This window comes from Antechinus flavipes, chromosome 1 (assembly GCF_016432865.1).
Source record: "Antechinus flavipes isolate AdamAnt ecotype Samford, QLD, Australia chromosome 1, AdamAnt_v2, whole genome shotgun sequence".
Lineage (NCBI taxonomy): Eukaryota > Metazoa > Chordata > Mammalia > Dasyuromorphia > Dasyuridae > Antechinus > Antechinus flavipes.
The window spans coordinates 572,791,394-572,813,395 of record NC_067398.1 but is presented as its reverse complement, the minus strand read 5'-3'; the positions used below and the strand labels follow the sequence as shown (position 1 = coordinate 572,813,395).

Genomic DNA, 22,002 nt, shown 5'->3' with positions numbered 1-22,002 from the left:
CTTTGTAAAGATAAAAATACAAAGAGAGATAACATGACTTAGTGGAAAAATAGCTCTAAACTTGGAATCAGTGGAATTGGATTTGTAATCTTCATTCTTACTCGTTATGTTACCCTGAATGCCATTTACCTATTTTGAGTCTATTCCTTCATCTGTCAAATGAGAATGCAATAATAGTTGCATTACCTATCTCACAGTATTTTATGAGAGAATTACATACATTTTAAAAAGTTCTAGTGAAATATGAGTCACTCCTAATAATGCATAGTCATGATTTAGTTACTTCTTTTGACCACTTCACCTTTTCCAGTTGAAATGTAATGAGGTTTTTTAAATGAAATTCTTATTATTATCATTATTTTAATATCAGAGCATACTAGTCTTAGAATAAGGAAGACTTAGGTTCAAGTCTGCATTTTCTATATATTAACTGTGTGGTTATGGCTTAGTTGTTTAAGCTCTCAGTGACATAAACATCTTTATAAGACAAAAAATTCAAGATGGAGTTTCCAATCAGTCAATAAATATTTATTAAGTACCAACTATGTGCCAGACTCTGGGATAAGTACTGGGGAGTTCTCTAGTCTACACTATTTGAATCACTGGTCTAGATCAAATAATCACCACCATCACAACAAAACTCCTAATCAACTTCCTTTTTATTTTAAATTTTTAAAAAATGAGTACTTTTATCAGGTATTTTTAGTTTGTATGCATCAATGAATTTTAGCCGTGGTTTTCTGGCAGAGAAAACTCAAGAAGAAGAAAACTCAAGTTCTCTGATCCTAATCTTCATACGGGGTCTCTCGCCACCTGATGATTCCTGCCACACCAAGCACGTAGCTTTGCTTCAATGCGAAGAAAAGGAAGCAAACTGTAGGGGAGGGGAGAGACAGGAGGGACTAAGAGGCGGGGACACGAGGGGAGAGGGATGGATGGAAAGCAAGAGGAGGCGTGGCTGGGCTTGAGGCTGTCCTGATAAATTCAGAGAGCTGTGAGCTGAGAGTGCTGGAGAGAATCTGGATCACCTACAGAACGACTTTGAGCAGCACCGTGGACAGCGCCCGGGACTTCCAGGCTTCACTTCTCTTACAGCTACTTGCTCTTTCACCCACCCACCCACACACACACACACACAGACACACACACACACACACACACAGAAACGCACAGAGACACTCACACACACAATCCATCTCTCATACATACTCGTTAACCACTCACACATATATACACTGGCACACACAGAGATCACAGATACAATGGCAGAGTCCCACCTGCAAGCATCCCTGATCACAGCTTCACAGTTTTTCGAGATCTGGCTCCATTTCGACGTTGATGGTGACTATCTTTTTCTGTTGACTTTTTACTATCTCAAGTTGCTCCCTCACGCCCTGTTTGCAGTTATCTTTTTTTTTTTTTTCCTAACTTCACCACCACCCCTAAGGACTGTACAAACAATCCAAAAGTTTGTACTGCTTTTGCCTGAGGGCTGAATGGATGTAGTTATTTTTGCTTTTAAAGTAATTGCAAAACTTTTATCGTCACAAGCTTTTTGCTTGGGGAATGAGAGTAGGAAAGAAGCTGCTCTGGAAGGAGACTTTATCTGGGGGTTGCTATGCTCTCTGCGAGCTCTATGGTTGCTCTCTGGGACTCAATGCATTTTGCCCCCCTTGTATGGATTAAAGTTTAAATATCTTCTACCTTAAGCCTGAGAAATACTCTGCTTATCTTTAACTATCTTTAAGAGCTATAATTGTGCCCTGATGTCTCTGTTGCTTATAAATATAGAGACTGAAAATGTTTTTTTCTGACCAGCACACGCCCGCACACCCCACCTCACCCGCGCGCATTCACACATAAAATTAACCCGAGAGTTGAAGGAAAAACTCAAGAGTACCAGCAAAATGTTTTTGTTGTTTGCAGGAAGTGGTTACCTGGAAGGTAAGGAGCTGCAGAACTTGATCCAGGAGCTGCAGCAGGCGCGGAAGAAGGCTGGATTGGTAGGTTCGGTTCTTTAAAGTCTGGGTGTTATTTTAGTTGTGTAGGGTTTTTTTTTCCCTTCGTTTATTTAAAAGTATATGACAAATCTTTTTTAAATAAATAAATACTTTCGCCACTGGGGGCAAAAATGCATCTGCAAGTTCTCGTGAAAGATCAAATGGCAGTAACTTAATTTTTCAATTAATTTTACATTTAAAGGTTTCTTCACTATTTTAAAACAGTTCGCCAAATATTTTTTTTCACTTCATTGAACGTAAAAAAACTACTAGCTCAAATGTGGCTGCTTTAAAATCATATAGTTTGAACTTGTGATACAAAAATCTCAATAGGAAGAGTTGCCGGTCTGATCCTTTTACACATCAGTACCTGTAACAGGGAATAAGCTGGTTAAGCTAATCTTTAACTCTGCTTTCTTAGTGGAAAGTGAAGGGGGCAGAAATCTGTTTCTGCCCCTTGGTGGTCAGGAAATAGATCTGCAGGTTTCCTATGTAGCAATATGTGCTGTTCTTGTGTTGAAAGGAGAAATGGGTGAGGAATTCGAGCCAAGGGGATGGGGGAAGGACGTGTTGCTCCACCATTTCCAGAAGCAAAAACTGAGCAAAATGCATTCTAACAGTGAAAAAAAAATTAGTTGAAAAGCTCTCAATATTTCTTTGTAAGAGAGTAATAAAAAAGTTAAAGCTGTGAGAAATGAGATGATTATAAGAATCAGAATGTAGCATTATGACTATTGGTGTCAATAATAGTACGTAGAAAATCACCATTGGATGTAAATGCTTAAAAATAGTTATTAAGCAAATGAGGAATTATTTTTGTTACCTAGACAACACTTAAAGGAGGGAGGGGGACATAGTACCAGAACCTAATGTGCCCTCCCATGTAAAGAAGTGCTCTTATGAGATAGTTATGTAAAGGAAAAAAATAGGTTATAATTTCATTTAATATATTGGGATTTATATAAGACTTCATTTCAGTAGGAAAAGCTTTTCGGAATAATTTATTTATTTTCATGTATGAATGACCCTTTCCAAATTCAATGTAGCTTTTTAATCTCCAATCCCTACTTTCTAACTGCAAACTTATGACTTAAATCTACATATGACATATATTACTTTACATCAGTCCTTTAGAGGTCTTCACCATAAAATGATGATTGTGGAAGTCATTGGTCAATTGTGTTCAAAACCAAATAATGCTATAAGGACTATGTTATACAGATATAATGTTACTCAAAACATTTTTTTTTTTACATCTTCGTCATCTTTCCAAAAAAAAAAAGGAGAGAGGAGATCTGATAAGTTTTTCATGTGAATAAATCCATCAAAATGCTCCACTGCAATTCAGTGGTATTTATTTCTACATTAATGAAAATTGTTTTAAATATATACTTAAAGTTAACTTATTTTTAAAATTCAGTTTTCCCATAACATCTAAGAATGAGAACATTTGAGTCAGTTATTCAAAAGGCTGATGGCTTTAAATATGAATACAAATAAATCTGCAGTTTTTACAAAGAAACCAGATTTTCTAGAAACAAACTTAATGCTTTAAAGCTCATTTTGCCTCCTGAAAATTAAAATATTCACCAAGTACTATAAAAAAAGTCTTGCATTCCTCCCACTATACCATTTATATCTTTTTATAGGTTGTGCCTGTATATTATGTTATATTTTGCAAGTGGTTAGTGCTTATTTTTCCCTCTTTGTCATGACTATGTTTCTGGATTATTCTACCAAAGCAACCAAACCCACAATAATAAATTTCAGTATTATCAAGGGATCGATCATCACAAATTTCCTGATATATTGATCCCTAAACTTTTTTTCTGGATTATGATTATACAATATTGGAGATTTCAGATATTAATAATATTTCTGGAAACACATTCATTAGAGGACTATTTGACATATCTTACCTCGTTAAATTCTCCTTTTGAAAATTTCATGTCCTTTTCTGGGATGGAAAGACTGGAAACCTCAACCCCAAAACTAGAATCCTATACCAATTCTGCTTTAGGACTTAAAACGTCACTAAGTCTGAAAATAGTCTTTTCTTAATACTCATGAACTCTTAGATGTTTTATTTATATTAAATATGACCTAAAGTCATATAAGAGTCATAAAGAGTCATATAAAGTCATAAGAGCTAAGTGAATATTTAAAATTTAGTATGTCATGCCAAAATTGGCACTTAGGTAACCAATTTTAACAAAATTTTGATTTAGTTATAATTTCCCTGTATTATTGCCCTGTACTGTACACTCAGTAAAACATTTATTTGGCTGTAATCCTTGTCCAATGAGTTCACATTCTTAATTACAAATCTGTTGCTAAAAATCATTGGTCCCTAATTCTGTTTTCCCAAATGCTAATTTAACATCTACTGCTCTGGGGAAATTAAATTTGCAAATTAGATTCTATCAAAAATTAAGAGTTTTATATTGTCAGTATTCCCACTCTGTGAGTTCTCTCATTTAATTTTTTGACATTTTTTTCTTTCATGTAAATTTAAATAATTGCAAATTGCTTCTTATTGGTAGTCTATAAAGCTGAAATAATGGATTTAGTTTCAAATTGCTTTGTTACCTCACTTTTACTGAAAGAGATATACACCAAATCAAAATTGACTTTGTGATACTACCAACCCTATAGTAATAATTAGCCTCAATATATAACTTTTAAAATTATATTAACTTATTGGTTTCTCTATCAATTTGGGTAAAAGGCAAGTCATACACATTCATCTCATTTATCAGGAAGCTGAGGCCTAATTGATTTTTCCAAGGCCAAAGAGTAAAATATTAGAACATGGTGGCCTATTTAAAATGGGCTTCAGTTGGTGAAATAAGGTTTATTTGGCCCTAGTTAAACACAGAAGTGGGCCATGTTATAGAACTATGTTGACAAAGTCAGCTTCTTGGATTTTAGCCTATATTCAGACGATAAAAAGCCTGTGTGTAATCTAAGTACTGGAAAGCTAACACAACTTAAGGTACAGATGGAAAGACCAAACCAAAGCATGACCAAATAAATTAGAGTTTTTATTCTTAAACCAACTGATAGGATTATAAATTTAAATTTAGAGCTGCAAGAGATTTAGAGATCAGCTATTCAAACTCACTTTATTTTACAGATAAGGAAACTGAGATTCACATAATTTACCAAAGATCACATATAGAAGAAATGGCAGAACTCTCTATGCTCGTATTTTTAATATATGTAAAATAGAAAATTTTGTAGAAAGTAAAGCTGAAAACACATGAACATTAGAAAACACTTCTTTAAGCTGATGCTTCTAGGCAAAACTCTGAGAGCCAACTGTTATCAGCAAGTTAAAAAAAAAAGTCACCCCAGATCTCAGCTGTGGTCTTTCTTAGATGAGCATAATGGTTAAGTATTTTTGGTTCAAGCATATATTGCTCTCATATAAAAATAAATAATTTGTCTTCTTCCTTGTTACAAACATTCCTAACTTTCTTTCACATAGGGGTTTTCAAAGGAATTTTACCTTCCAATTTGTAATTTCTTCCAAGTTTAAAAAAATTAGTGAGCTATGTTAACACATTCATATCTGATAAAATGACAAGATTACATAGTGGAGTTAAAGGTAGAAGTATTCATAGAAGAGTCAGTAATATAAAAATCATAAAGATTAAATTTAGAAGAGATCTTAAACATTATCTTGTCTAAACCCTTAATTTTATGGTTTACAAAGGTTGAGGCCCAAAGAGATTAAGTGATCTATCCAGTATTTAACAAGTAATATTTCTCATTCCAGGCTAATGGTTTCTGAGATACATTGTCTTTAAGTACATTACCAGTTTATATTTTCCATTTAAATGGGCTGAATATATTAGAATAGGTAGTGTTTGGTGGAAAGAATCTTGGACTTGAAACCAGTACAGACAGGAGTCCAATTCTCACCTCTGGCAATTATTAGCTATGTAAACATGAACAATTAACTCAATTCAGATTTCATGTCTGTATAATTATATTTGTAATAGGGTTGTTGTGAAGATCAAATGGAGATATATCAAAAACACTTTGTAAAACTTAAAGTGCTATGTAAAGTGTCAGCTAGTGTTGGATTCAATATTTCTAAATTCTCAAAACTAAGAATGGTAAAGAATATGAAAAATATATTTGAAACTGGTCATCATAACTGTAACATTTTTTGTTTGTTCATTTGGATTTGTAATTTTATCAGCATGGGAAAGTACTTATTCTGGTGCAGATTGCCAACTCATCTTTAACTTAACATTTGAGAATGTTGTCTCCAACCCTAAAGTTAAATGAATTTACCTAATTACACTTTTGAATTACTCTTGATAATAGCTAGGATGGGTCAGAACTTGAACCCAGGTATTCTTAACTTCATGGCCAGTCCTCTGACAATCACAATACACTGCCTTCACATATTACCTTTGAAATCTGTAACAATTCTGTATCAACCAAGTCTTCCACTTCCAAGAGCATGTTTAATAAGGCACATGCTAAATACTATCAATTTTGTGTATTTTGTGCCATATCATGAGCATTAAAGAATAAAATAGTTACAAATTTCTACTAAATAACTTATCTTTTTGACCATTTGTAGGATTTGTCACCTGAAATGAAAACTTTTGTGGATCAGTATGGGCAGAATGATGATGGAAAAATAGGAATGGTAGAGGTAAGCAAACTTCTTTATCTGTGCATTTCTCTGAAAAATAGTTGTAACAAATGTGTTTCATTAGGTAGCTAAGACTGTATGGTAATTCTCCCCGACTCCTAACCCACACTGAGTAAATTATCTTCCATTAAAAAAAAAAAAGATCTGGAATAGAATTGAAAAGTAACTATATAGTTTCTCTGATTCAACTCTTTCACTTTACAAATGAAGAATGAGTGACTCAGATTGGTTTAGATTATTGTCCAATTTCAAATAACCAGTTTGTAGATTTTATACTATGACCCATTTCTTGACACCCCAATGATCTTCCCATTAAACCATGCTACTTTATTTAATCTTTTATCCACAATGAAGCGTCATGTATAGGTTTCATTTCTTTCTCCTTGCATCAAATATGACAGATCTTTCCCTGTTGTAAAGAGAAAACCTTCTTAGATATTGTAACATTGTAACAGGGTTATACCATTGCTTCTAGAATTCAGGCAGCTGACTCAACTCCAAGGGAAAAAAAAGAGGTACCTTTTGTCAACTATCTGATTTTTTTAACATCAGATAGTAATAGTTTTTTCAGAATCTCTAAAAAATTAAAATTGTGAGAGGCAAATCTTACCTTCTGACTAGGAATTTTCTTATTAAGTGTGACTTTCTTTTGACAGTAAATGAGAACAAGACTTTGAAATCCCTTTTGCCTTCTTGGATTTAGGTAGCCGGCCTTTATTTTCTCTCTTCTTTGCCAGATTTTTATCCTATTTTCCTTCTTTCTTTCATGACTCTTCAAGAAATCCAGGGCATGATTTCTCGTTCAAGGGACAGACTTTAAAGTGTTCCAGTGAATCACAAGCATAATTACATTTTTCTTATTTTTAAACTTTAAGTTCACACACTTATTAGACTGTGAAATATCCTGGCTCCAAAGAATACTTAATAAGGGCACACCTTTGACTCGGTTAGTTGAAATAACTTTAAAGAGATCAATCATATATGAAATACACTTTTAAAAAAAAGGAAATCACCATAAATAGAATGTAGGTACAGAATACTATTATTATCAATGTAATTAAATTTTCCCCCAGGGCATATGCTTCTTTTTATGCCTACATGTAACTCATTACTAGATGAATAGATAAATTAATAGTAATGGGACTTACATTGACATCGAGACCAACTAATCTGGAAATGAAATGATCTCAGATAAGAAAATTACTTTAAAATGAACATAAATGAGATGGTAACATTGAATCATTCAAAATTAGCTGGAAATCTTGAAATTAGGAAAACTATAGATGTGGCTATTTCAGAGTTTGACATGCTTTATAATTCTAAAAGAGGAAGAAAGCCTGTCATGTTACACTTAATATATTCCATCCTGAAGAATTCCATGGTTCTGAACTATTATTTCTATCATTTAATTTAGTCAGTAGCACTCAGTTGAGTAGAATATGTAAAAATCATTTTCTTTGCTCCCCAAGATTATATTTGTATGGATATATATGTTTTTTCTATATTATCACATATCTGACTAGTATGTGTACGTGTATTTGTGCATGTAAAATTATAAGGTAAATAGGCCTGCATAAAAGCAAAATTTCAAATGTTTAATCTGATACATTGATCATATTCCCTGACCTTTAGCTTATTCACAGAATGGTTTAGGGTTTATATTAATTGTGTGGCAAGAATCACTTGGCAGGTGTGTCAAGCATTGCATCAAAGAAGGTGCAGTAACTAGAAAATGGAGCCATTTGAGCAAAGAGAAAATTTACCTGTTCATAGAAAAGAAATAGAAAGCAGGTGATAAGGTGGTTTGAGTGCTGAACTTGGAGTCAAAAGTCTTGCCCCAGATACTTACTGACTATATGACACTAAATAACTCATGTAACTCTTTCAATCTCAGTTTTCTTATCTGCAAAATGGGGATGATAACAGAATCTATCTCACAGAGTTATAGAGAGGATCAAAGGAGATAATACATGTGAAAATGTTGGCAGCTAGGTGATACAATGGATAGAGTATGGACCCTCTAGTCAGGAGGACTTGAGTTCAAATCTGCCCTCAGATACTTATTAGTTATACTAGTTTCAGTGCTAAATACTTTGCAAATATTTTTCTCATTTTATCCTCCCAACAACCCCTGCAGGGTAGATGTTATTCTTCTCACTTTATAGTTGAAGAAAATGAGGCAAAGATTAAGTGATTTGCCCAGAGTCAAATAGATAGTGCCTGAGGCCAAATTTGAATTCAGGTCTTCCTGATTCCATGTTGGAAGAATAGAGAAGTCTGCATAACTAACAGAAGACAACTATTGGAAAGTTGTAATAAATAAGAAGATTGAAAAGAAAAGGTGAGGTAAGATTTTAGAGGATCTTAAATGTCAAAATGGAGAATTTAACTTTTACCCTGTAGAAATTAGGCCATTTAAAGTTTTAAATGAAAGGACTGAGATCAAATTGTAGAATCATAGAGTTTAAGTTTCCTGATTGTTGGTAGTATTTTTCCCACTACAACTTGCAGAACTATAATTTTTGAAAACTAGTCTGGTAGTGGTGTGCAGAATAGATTGATGGTCATAAGACTAGAGTCAGAGAGAACAATTAGAATAATTGCAGTTGTCTAGAGGAGAGGTGATAAAGAACTGGTCATGAAAAGAGTTAGAGTGATTAGAGAGAAAGAGAAGAACTAGAGATGTAAAAAAAAAAAAAAGGAAGAATTGCAAGTTTGGGCACAGATCATATGTAGATATGAAGAAAGAAAAAAGTTAATAGAGTGATAAAATGAGAATTACTTCAAGTACTGTAGAAAAGGTTTAGTGAGAAGCTTGAAAGTTTAGAGGTGAGTCTTTGCCTTATTCGATCTGAAATATAATGTAAAAGTCAAGCTAGGAAGGATATAAATGTGTATAGTATATATAATATATATAAACTACATATATCTTACAAAGAAATGGAAGAAGAATGAGAAAGAAACAAAGAGACAAATGAGAGAGAGAGAGAGAAAGAGAGAGAGAGAGAGAGAAAGAGAGAGAGAGGAGGGGGGAGGGAGGAGAGATTCACATATTAAAAAAATGAGAGTCCTTCTCCCAAACTCCCACTCTCTGAAGCAAGGGGAAACAGATGCTTGCTCTTAAGATGAACCCCCTGTTTCCCCCAAAATCGTGATAAGCCATCTAATTATATTCCGTATAGCATTACTTTGATGTTTCTGTAGAGATGTGGAAGCTAAATCTGATGCTATTTAATGCTCATTGAGAACTGGTATTTAAGAGCTCTTCCAGAATTCAAAGTAAACTGAGCAATCATCCTCCTGTTTGCATTAGAAATGAGGACTGAGTCTTTTAGATTGGAATTGAATCTTGTCATTCAAAAGTGGCAAAGTTCCTATCAAAACAGAGGAAGCTGTGTGGTCCAAAGGACAAAGCACTGGCTCTCAAGTCCATTTGAATCCTACATCTGAGTCTTACTATCTATACAACCTTTAGATCTCATTTTTCAATTGTGTCCAATTCTTTGTGACCCCAGTTGTGTTTTCTTGGCAAAGATCTTGTAGTGATTTGCTATTTCCTTTTCCAACTCATTTTGTAGATGAGGAAACTGAGACAAATAGGGTTAAGTGACTCGACCAGGATCATTCAACTAGTAAATGTCTGAGGCTACATTTGAACTCAGCAAAATGAGTTTTCCTGACTCCAGACTGGGCATTCTGTGCACTATGGTGCCACCTAGCTACTACTCTAGAATACAACCTTGGACAACTGTCCATAGCCATGAGCCTTAGTTTCCTTACCAAGATTATTAGACTACTTGGGTTCTGAGATCCTTTTCTTCTTTACATTTATCACTGACATATTTATATAAATTAACAAGCATTTATTAAGAATTTACTATGGGTCGTCTTTGTGCCACGTATAGAGATATAAAGATAAAATGGTCCCTTCCTTTAAGGAGATTATATTCTATTAGTGGATACAACACCCACCCCACACACACACACACACACAATAAGTATGTGAATAATAAATACAAAGTCATTTCAGGAGGGAGACACCAGCAGCTGAGGGGATCAGAAAAGGTTTCATGTAAAAGTCAGCATTTGTAGAACTCCAGGAAATCTAAAGGGCAGAGGAAAAGAAGGAGAGTACACTTCAGGAACGGGAGACAGCAAATATATTGCCTAGAAACATAACTAGAGGGGAAACAATAGCCCAAACTTAAATACTTCTTTAAAAGTTAGCTACAAGAATGTTATACAGATCCTCTCAAAGGCAGCTAAGAAATATCGAGGTTCAGAAAATGATTGCAAAACGTGCACACCAAATCTCTGTGATAATTTAACAAATACCACGACAGTCAAAAATGTTCTAAATATATTCTGACTAATAGCTCTTCTGCAGAGGACGATTAAAATAATTAAAAATGAGGACTGAATGATTTAGCAGCAAAGTAATAGAAATTTCCTCTGTGGCACTCACATTAAAGCACAGAGATCTTTCCTAAGAGAGTGTTAAGTGTGCAAGCTTTTAACTTGGGCTTTTAGGCAGTATGTGGGAACCTAGTATTGTTTCCTGACAAAAGGTTTATGTTTTCCTCTTGATATAGATGCATCTTGTTGTTATTGATTAGTTTCAGTTGGGTCCAACTTTTCATGACTTCATTTGAGAGTTTTCTTAGCAAAGATACTAGTGGTTTGCCATTTCCTTCTTCATCTCATCTTACAGATGAGGAAACTATGGCAAGCTGGGTTAAGTGATTTGTTCAGGGTCTCACAAGTAGTAACTGTCTGAGGCTAGATTTGAACTCAGGAAGAAAAGGCTTCACAGAGATAGGCCCAGTACACAAACACGTAGATATAGGTATCAAGATTGAGATTGAGATAGATGTGTATGTGTTTGTGTTGTGTATAACTTGGATATAGGCAACCTAGCTTAACATATTCTATCTTGCACTTGTCCAGGAATCTAGTACCCAACTCCATTTACAATGGCCTACCATCTTTTTTCCAATTATTTTTATTTTTAATTTATAAAATAACACAAGTACTTTCATAACATAGTAGAATTTTTTAAAAGATGGTTGCAAAAATGCAATTCTCTTATGTCCAACTTGCTTTTCTTTTAAAATATATAATAGTTATCATGTAACTTTCTTTTTTGTTCCCTCTGCTCAAAATGGAGGCCCCAGAAAATTTCCCTCCACTAAGGAAATAGATCATGCTTTATTCTGAACAATTTGAGTTCAAGATGCCTATGTAACATCTAAGTAGAGATTTCCAATGGGTATTTTGAGATGTAGGAGTTCAGAACACTGTATGGAGGTGATAGTTGAATCCATAGCAACTACTAAGATTATTCAGAAAGAATTTATGGAAAAAGAGGGTCCAAGCCAAAGTCTATAGGGATGGAAACAATGACAATGACTAAACAAAAGAGACTGAAAACTGATCCAAAAAATAGGAAAAGAATAAAAAGAGTAATGTAATAAGAGAAAAAGTAGAAAAGGAATATTAAACAACATCAAAAACCACAGTCATAAAGATTAGCCCATCAGATCTAGCAACTAATACATCATTGGTATTATTGGAAAGAGTAGCTGCAGTTGAATGATGAGATTAGAAGTCCAAATGCACTCATCTGAGAAATCATAAATAAAAAGAAATTCCCAAAAAAGTATAATGGGCGATCTATAGTATAATGGAAAGAGCTCTCAATTTGGAGGAACTAGGCACAGATGCTGGCTTTGCTACTTACTCACTATGCAAACCTGAATAAATCATTTAATGTCTTCAGACCTCAGTCTCTTCATCTGTTAAATGAAGTCCCTTTCAACTAAAATTCCCATAACTCAAGAGCAGTTGTGAAATTCTTTTCTCTCTTTTTGGAAGCTCTGAAGTTAAGGCCTCTAGACATGATTTAAGCTGAAGACAGAACCACCTGGCTGTTCCATTCTCATAAGAATTAGGAATAGGAGTTAATAGGACTTAAGAATAGGAGAACCAACTTTTTTTACAGGAATACACAAATATATGTCCATTATATGCTCAGGGACCTTTTGTTAAGGAATTCAAAAAAGTTTTTAACAATTCCACCCCCTTTCTGTACTTCAAAGATGAGTGAGTTGAGGGCCCTAAGGAAGAAGGGACTGGCTGGTCTCAGTTTCTAAAATGGAGATAATCATATTAATATAATCTTAAAAGTTATTAATTTGTGTGCTTTTATATGTGAAGATAGATAAGAGATAGATGCTTATTATTAAAATAATCACAGTAATAATTTATGAGATAACACATCTCAAGCTCTTTATAAACCTTCAAGTATTGTATAAATTATTATATAAATGCTAGCTATTATCACTCTTGTGGAATGCACTTAAAATTGATTTTCTTGGATCATGTTAGTAATTTTTTTTTAGAATCATAGATTGTCAAGTATGAAAAAGGCCTTAAATGTCATCTAGTTCAATTAATATGACATTTAGTAACTGTGAGTTTTCTTTCTATTTTTTTAAAGATATGATTTTTGTGATTACATATGTATGGATAAAGCACCAGCCCTGAAGTCAGGAGGACCTGAGTCACTTAACTCCAATTGCCTCAGCAAAAAAAAAAAAAAAAAAAAAAAATTACATGACATTACATTTAATATACATATTTCAATGAGACCAAAAGAAAAAAAGATTTAGTAATTTGATTTAATGAACTGAACGAGTGTGGTTAATAGATAATATGACAAAATTGCAGTGAAGATCTGAATTCAAATCCTGATTCTGATACGTAACTAATTGTATGTGATCAAGCAAGTCACTTAACCTGGCTGACTTTTGGTGTCCTCACCTACAAAATGGACATAAACAAAATATGTCCTAGCTGCCTTACAGGGTTGTCATAGCATTTATATGTGATAATGTTTCAACAATGCTTTACAAACTTTAGAGTGCTTCTCAAATGTTATAATTATTACTGTTATTCTACAACTCTTATTGTTGTTATTGAATAAATGGCATGTACAAAGAAACACATTTGTCCAATATCACATTTACTATCTTCAGCAAGAACAGACAGAAGATCACAATTCTTTTGATCCAATTGAGCCAATCAAAGTACTTCTATATCATCCATGCATTTATTAACATAATTACATCAACACATTTCCTTTTGCCCATCCTTTCACCCTACAAGAGCCATCCCTTATACCAAAGAATAAAAAGGAAGGGAAAAAATTTCAGCAAAATTAACCAACACATTAAAAGTAGCCGGAATGTCCCAAACCTATAGTCCCCTATCTCTTCAAAGAAGAGGAAAAAAAAGTTTCCTCATATCTTTTGGGGACCAAATGTGACTATTTATTTCAACTTTTTGGTTGTTCTTTCCTTTTACGTTGTTGGAATCATTATGTATATTGCTTTCCTGGTTTGTATTATTTACATTGTTTTTTATAGCAATATTAATTATATTCATTTTCAACTTGTTTAATTATTCCTTAATTGATGTATTATTTCCAGTTCTTGAACACAGATTTTTGCTCCAAATATTGTGGTATATATGAAATATGTCTTTTTATGCTGACCATCTTGAAGTATGTGCCTAGCATTGGGCTCTCTGCATTAAAGAGTTTAGACATAATTTCAAATTGCTTTCCATAATGGTTGGATCAATTTATCATCTATACTCCCATAACTTCTCCAATATCAAAGATTCTCATCTTCTGCCAGTTTGCTAGATATAATATGAAACCTCAGAGCTATTTGGATTTTCATTTCTCTTATTGTTAGTAATTTGGAGCAGTCTTTCTTATGGTTGTTAATAGTAAGCAATTACTTTTTTGGTCATATTCTTTTTTGTTGTTGTTGAGGCAATTGTGGTTAAGTGACTTGCCCAGGGTCACACAGCTAGAAAATGTTAAGTGTCTGAGACAAGATTTGAACTCAGGTTCTCCTGACTTCAGAGCTGGTACTCTATCCACTGCAACACCTAACTGCCCCTTGTTCATGTTCTTTCAACATTTATCTATTAATAAATGGGTTATGTTCTTTTATCTATTATTTGGCTCATTATCTTAGATATCATATTCTTATGAGAGATAATAGATTTATATTTCCTTTTCTCAGTCAAGCTTCTTATTCCTAATCCCACTAATTTGGTTGCCATAATTTTTTCCAGTCATCTCCTTCTTGTTTTGAGCAATGATCTCCAAAATGGACACTCTGTGGCTCAATCTCAAGTAGCACGATACTAACCAAAGAGTAGAAAAACGGATTACATGCAACACATTCCTCTTTTATCAAATGATAGGTCTGTCTTCAACATAAATATTCATCTACTTTGCTTTCTTCTAATCTTGCTAGTCTTCTATGGCTACATTGGGCAAAGGTCCCTTAAGGTAGTCATATCCTAATCTGACTGGGCACCTATAGTAGCTGCAGTAAATTTCCATGACCCACCCTACACAATTTCCATGTTCCAAGGCCACCAAATTAACTTAGTATCAGGCTCTTTGCTTCAGGAAATGACCGGTGAGTAAGCCATCCCAAAAAGCATTCGCACATATGTGCGCACACACATGCACTATATATACATATACACACATATATGTATATTTACATATATGTTCCCCATAAATATTTGGAGGTTTTGGTGGGAAAGAGTGAGTGGCATAGGATAAGAAGCCAGAAATATATTGTATTATAATATCAGAATATATAATCTTTTCCCTAAAGTTGACCCTTCTAAATTTCTATTTCTGCAGAGAGCACAATCATCTTTCCAATATTATAGGTTTTCCTTTAGTCTTGGATCCTCATTTAACTGAAGCTATTTTCTTTAAACTACTAATTGCCAAAATCAATTTTTTTTGCTCCATCTTCATCCTTCTTGTCCTCTTTGTAGCATTTGATACTACTATCCAAATAATTTCTTCTCTGAATTGTCATGACACGCTTAGTTCTCCTTCTATCTGTGGGATCACCCTTTCTCAGTCTTCTTTGCTTTATCATCATCAACATCAGGCCATGCAACTATGGGTTTCCCACAGGTTTCCATGGCCTTTTTCATTATACTTTCTCCCTTGATGATTTAATCAGTTTTCATGAATTTAATTATCTCTGTACAAACAATTCCCAGTTCTACATGTACATTTTTAATCTTTATCTTGAGCTCTAGTCCAACTTTACAAACTGCCTATTAGACATTTCAACTAAATTGTCCCTTAGACAAATAAATTTAGCATGTCCAAAATAGAATTCATTACTTTTGTCCCAAACCCATTCTTTTTATAAGTAGCATATATACATTATATATGCATATAATCAGGTGTGTATGTTTAAATGCATAAATATATACATATGTAGGCATTGGGTTATGTATATGTGTTTACAGGCATGCATATATGTACATACACACATGTTTTATGTATGTTTATATACATGAGATGCATGCACAAAAATATTGTTAAAGTCATGTGATCAAAAAGTTTGGAGACTATTGCACTAAAGAGTTAGGAAAAAGGAGTCCGTGACTCTTTTGCTCCACATTCCTATATAACATAAGAGAAAGTCTTTGGGGAACTATAAAAAGAGTATTGGACACTTATAAAAAAGCATACTTAGTTGGACATAATAGCTACCTTCAAATGTTTGAAGAGCTATCATTTGGAAGAGAGACTTGACATTCTCTGCAGCTCCAGAAGGTACAATTACTGCACAATCTATGACAAAACATAGGAAAGCAGGCCTGAGATTCATATAAGGGATGATTTTTCTAAAAGCTCTGTCTAAAAATGAAATAGAAAGCCTGGTGAAAACCATGATTTATCTGTTCCTAGAAGTGCTTAAGCAGAGAGTATATGACCATCTGTCAAGTCGACAAATTAAATATTTATTAAACACCTATTATGTGCCAGGTATTGAGAATATAAAGACAAAAACAAAAATAGCCTATTAAAGAGTTTACACTCTACTAAAAGAAATGGAACAAGAAAAATAAACTAAACACAAAACACATACAAAGTAAATACCAAATAATTTTAGGAAGGAGTCTTAACAAGTGAGAGGATCAGGATGGACCTCAGATAAAAGGTGGTACTTGAACTGAGCCTTGAATGGAGAAAGCAATTATAAGAGACAGAGGTGAGGAGGAAGAACATTCCAGAGATGGGGGATGACTTTTGAAAGGCATTTGAAATATAATATCACATATTGAAAATAACTAGCAGGTCAGTGTAGTGGGAAGAGAATGTGCCCAATTAGACATTATATTGAACAGGCTTATTCCTTGGGTAATATATTGGATTATCAAAAATCTGGTTTCTTTAAAGTTGAAAATCAGCAATAGCCTCTTTTCATTGGCAGATCAAATTATAGTATGAAATGGAGTAAGCTAACAGGTCAAAAATCTATGATCTCAGCAGCATGGAAATTCAGTATACTCCTTGAGTCCAGATGAAAACTATATCTTAATAGATATGTCCTAGAGAATCTGTAAACTAATAGGTCAAGGATCTGTGATCTCAGTGATGTGGGAACTCAATCTCCCACTTGAAACCAGATGACATAGTTTAATAGATATATCCTAGGGAATCAGACTTGCTCAATGTCACTCAGCTAATAAATGTCACAAGTCTTCCCAAATTCATGTCTAGCACACTATTTTGCTACTCTGAAATTGAAATGAGTTGTTTTATGTAAAATTAGAGTAGTTTTATTTAATGAACAAAAATCTAATTTGGCCTTGTTGATACTATTTTACACTGCCAGTTTAAAATCAATAATTCAATACATCCAAATTTCTTTGCAATATAGTTTGGAGAAAATTAATATGAAAGGTACTTCAGTCAAGTTCTGGGTCTATAAGTCTGTAATTATCAAAAAATGTGTTTCTGCATTAACTTATCACCATTAACATTAATATTAGTAATTAATAGTCATTAGATTGAGACTTGTATCAATGAAATAAGGATACTACAGGCATAAAAGTGCTTTATTTTATGTTATTTTTAATTTATGGGGAAAAACTAAGTATTTCTATAACATAATACAATAAAAAGATGATTATATACGACTTGAAACTGTAAATCTACTATGCACAACTTGCTATTCCTTTCAAATAGACAATAACATTATCATGTAAATTTTTTTCCTATCTCCCCCAGTTATTAGAAATTCATATGCATGTAAAATTATTCTATAATAACAGTTCATATATATATATATATATATATATATATATATATACATATACACATACACATATATATGTACTTCTACTTTAAAAATTACATAATCCCAAGTAAATGTGAAATCGTCTTTTATTTAAAGAACTTCCAATTAGTGGAGTTCTGGGCTTACCTCACATAGAAGTCAGAAGTTGTTTGTAAGAGATGAATGGCAAACTCTACATCATCATTCCCAGAATTCTGTAATTTGAATATTATGTCTAGCAGGCACATTTTTGGAATTACTTCAGAAAATGTTGGAGAAAAGTTTAAACTAAATTTTTCCAAGTTGATATTTGAATAATTCAACAAGAATATAATAAATTTATGACTATGTAAGTATTAAAATAATTAACTGCATAATTCTTAATTAGAACATGACTTCTATAGTTGTTTTGTGTGTACTTCACAATATGTAACATCTCCCTGTCTTAAAAATATCCATTGACCCAAATCCTTCTCATCAAGGATCCTATTAGTCATTCATTCTCCTAATCCACCCAACACTATCATATAAAACATACATATTTCACGTATACATGTGTACACCCAAAATTCTACTTGCTTTTTTGGAATATATCTTACTTTTTCTGTCTTTAAGATTTAGTGATATCTTTATTTTTGTTCCTTCCATTATTTACTAAAGTGATAATACAGACAAAAGGGAAAAGATGTCACTTGGTCAGACCTACATTTTAGGAAAATGATTGTGTCAGTTTTATTTTTTAAATAATTTTTTAATTTTTAAAATAATTACATTTATATTAAACTTTAACACTGATCTTCAATGTTGAACTTGGCTTTGTTCATAGATACATTTAATTTAATTTGTAGTAACAAAGTAGCATTATAATTTAATAGTCACTTCCGTTAAAGTCTCATCAGAATTCTTTGTCAATTCATTCTTATTTATTTCCATATATATGATTGTAATTAGTGAAGACTTCATTCCTTTATGAGTCTTTTTTTTTTGCTTCACATCTTTTTATAAAGGTCATTACATATTTCATTGTATTCCTCACACTTATCATTCTTCACTGTATTATAATACTCCATTATATTCATGCATCATATTGTATTACCCATTTCCTTATTGGATACTTAGGTTATCACAATCTTTTGCCATTATATTTTATGCTGCTGTGAAAATATTTGAACATGCTAGCTTTTTTATGGCTGTTCTTTATGTTTCCAGGGTAAATTTCCAACAAAGGAACTGTTAGCTAAAGAGTATAACTATTTTTTGATAACTTTTACTTTCTACTGCCATATTATTCTCCTAAAAGAATCTACAAGTCTGCAATTCTACTAGAAGTGAATGAATATATCCATTTATCTTATATTCCAGTATCGAATTTCATTCCTTTTAGTTGTTTTTGCCAATTTGGCACATAATCACATCTTAATTGATATGAAAAGCATGCCAAAAAACAAAACAGCCTTGAATTCTTAGGTACTTAGATAAGTACTTGCACTCTCTTATCTGACTTTTCTGTTTCTCCCATCTTCCCTTTGGAAAGGAAGTCCTCATTCTTCCTTCAAGATCAATACTAGATTTGTCATTTGGCAATCACATTACTTCAGACCCTCATTCCCTCTCTTTCAGGCTATTAGAACAGTGTTCTAAAAAGGATCCCAGTCTACACAATTGCCATAATTACTTTCCTAAAATAAAGGTCTTCTTGTATTCCTCCCTTTTTAATTCTATAGCAAAATGCAAATACCTCAACCTTCATTTAACCTTCATAGTGTGGCTTCAGCCTATCTTCCTGATTTATTTCATATTATTCTCCCAATTTGCTCTATTCTAGACAAATTTACTCTTATTAGCTGTTTTTCATATACAGCATTCCATCTATTGCCCTTAGAGTCTTTCTTCCTTAATTGGAATGCCTTTTTTCATCAATTCCACCTCTTAGAGTTCTTTGCTTCATTCAAGAATCAATTCAAGTGTTATGTTCTCCAGGAAGCTTTCCTGACCCCCTTAGTTCTTAGTGAATTTCCTTTCTCCAGACTACTCTGGACATAAATATACATATTTATATGTATATATGTCCTATCACCCCTCGTAGAAAGTCAACTCCTTAAGAGCGAGAGTCATTTTTCATTTTTCCTTCATATTACTATGGTGCCCAACAGAATCATGCAAATAGTAGGTGCTTAATTTATACTTGTTGAATTCAATCTAACTTCCATTGGATCTCAAGGAATTTAAGAGTTTAATCAAAGAAAAAAAATGCAGATAACTCATAATATCCAATATTTGTCATTTAGTCATCAAGGATTTAATTTGTGCTTGCTATCTAATAATAGGAATTATAAAACAAAGTATTATGAGAAATCTGAGAGGAAATATTGCTTATTTCATGATAATCCTTCCTTTAGGAGGGGGATTTGGGTCAGACTTTAAAGGATAGGGATTCAGTGGTAAAAGATAACAGAACATTTCAGACCAAAGAAACAAATGAAGCAAAGTCATAAAAGAATAATTTTGCAGATTACAGGGAGGAAAAATTGTTCATTTCAGGTGAACTGATACAGAGTATCTGACAAGTTAGGCTAACATTAGTTTGTATATGGCTTATGACAAGCAAAGGACTTGGAACTTTACTGAAGAGTTAATAGGGAGTTATGAAAGACTTTTGAGCAGGAATGGTAGTCTGAACAGACTTTTACAACTCTTTCTAGTGACTTAACTCATCTCTATGTGTTTTTATTATATCAGCATATTCTTTCTCCTCCCCTCCCTGTCCCTTTACCCCCCAACCCATTTTGTTTTTCAGGGCTTTGAGATTTTCTTTTTCCTAATTTAATGAACTCTTACTAAAATAATGAGAAACTGGGCCAAGAATATATTCAGTGGTATCATATTCACATTTTTCCATGCTTCAGTTAAGATACTTCTTTCCACAATAAAAATCACAATGTATCGATGCTTTCCCAACCTGCACAACTTTTTTCTCTGTACTCCTCCAAATCCTTCATAAAGAGTTCCATTCACTATTCTGGATATTTTTCTCTAGATCTGCTCAAATAGTATTGATATAAATGGAATGGAATGTCTATTAATTATCCCTCATTTTCATTACATAATCAACCTGCCTTACATTATACGAGTCTCTAATGAAATATTTTATTATACTGCTTTACCTATATCACTGTTCATTCATAGGACATTATAACTTACTCATACCCACCATGCATCTCTCCATTGCCCTTTGGATGCCACTAAACCTTAACTTTTCAAACGCTGGGGTGATAAAATTGTTTCGCCTTTAATATGATCAAGGAGGTACTGGAGACAGGGGAAAGTCTGGTTAATTAGACATTTTGGGTAAAAAAGACTAGCAATAATACAATATTACCAGAATTATGATGTCAAAAAGATAAACCTTTGTTTCAAGAAGCTCAGGATTATTAAAAGCACTGAACAAATTCCCCCTCCAACCTACTCTTCTTCTGTTCATTTCTGGACCAAATAATTTTCTGTCTACAATGTCTGACCGAGATATATAATGAACGAGAACTATGGGTTATCTATTGATCTGATGATCAGTGAAAATAATATTCATTTTTCATTCACTTGGCTTCTTAAGTACATATACATAATTATATATATAATTGTGCATGTATTTGCACAGATGAACAATGGCTCTATTTTGTCATATATGCATGCACATATACATATGAGTATTTCTCACAAACATTCATGTATACATATATATGTGTTTGTGCATGTTTGTGGCATATATGTACATGTAAGCATGTATTATATGAATGAATATGTGTATATGTGACAAACTCTTTTGAGTAATTGTTCATCTTATTTAAGATTATTTATGAAATTTCATGTCTCACGCAGACTCCAAATAGGAGGAAAGTTTTTAGTAGATGCTGAATTGTTGTTGATGCTCTGCAAACAGATCTGAAGAATAATTTACTTTATTTATTAGGAATCCCTCATATTTGGATTCTGAAATATATGTCCTTTTCTTCAGAGCTGTTTACTAAATGCTACTCTGTATATATCTTTATGTACATAGTTGCTCACATTTTGTTTTCCCCATCTGAATGTTAATTTCTTGAGGTCAGGAATCATGTTTTTTGCCTTTCTTTGTACCCCTACTGGT

The 22,002-nt window shown here is 33.1% G+C and overlaps 1 protein-coding gene across 1 annotated transcript in view; it reads left to right on the top strand.

Moving 5' to 3' along the window:
- The first annotated feature begins 938 nt into the window (after positions 1 to 938).
- Positions 939 to 22,002, top strand: part of CALB1 (calbindin 1) — a 37,362-nt gene continuing 16,298 nt past the window's right edge. Inside the window, exons 1-3 of the mRNA XM_051970829.1 lie at positions 939 to 1,341; positions 1,927 to 2,003; positions 6,601 to 6,675. Of these exons, the coding sequence (XP_051826789.1) occupies positions 1,263 to 1,341; positions 1,927 to 2,003; positions 6,601 to 6,675 (231 nt within the window). The 5' untranslated portion in view covers positions 939 to 1,262. The remainder of the gene's footprint in view (positions 1,342 to 1,926; positions 2,004 to 6,600; positions 6,676 to 22,002) is intronic.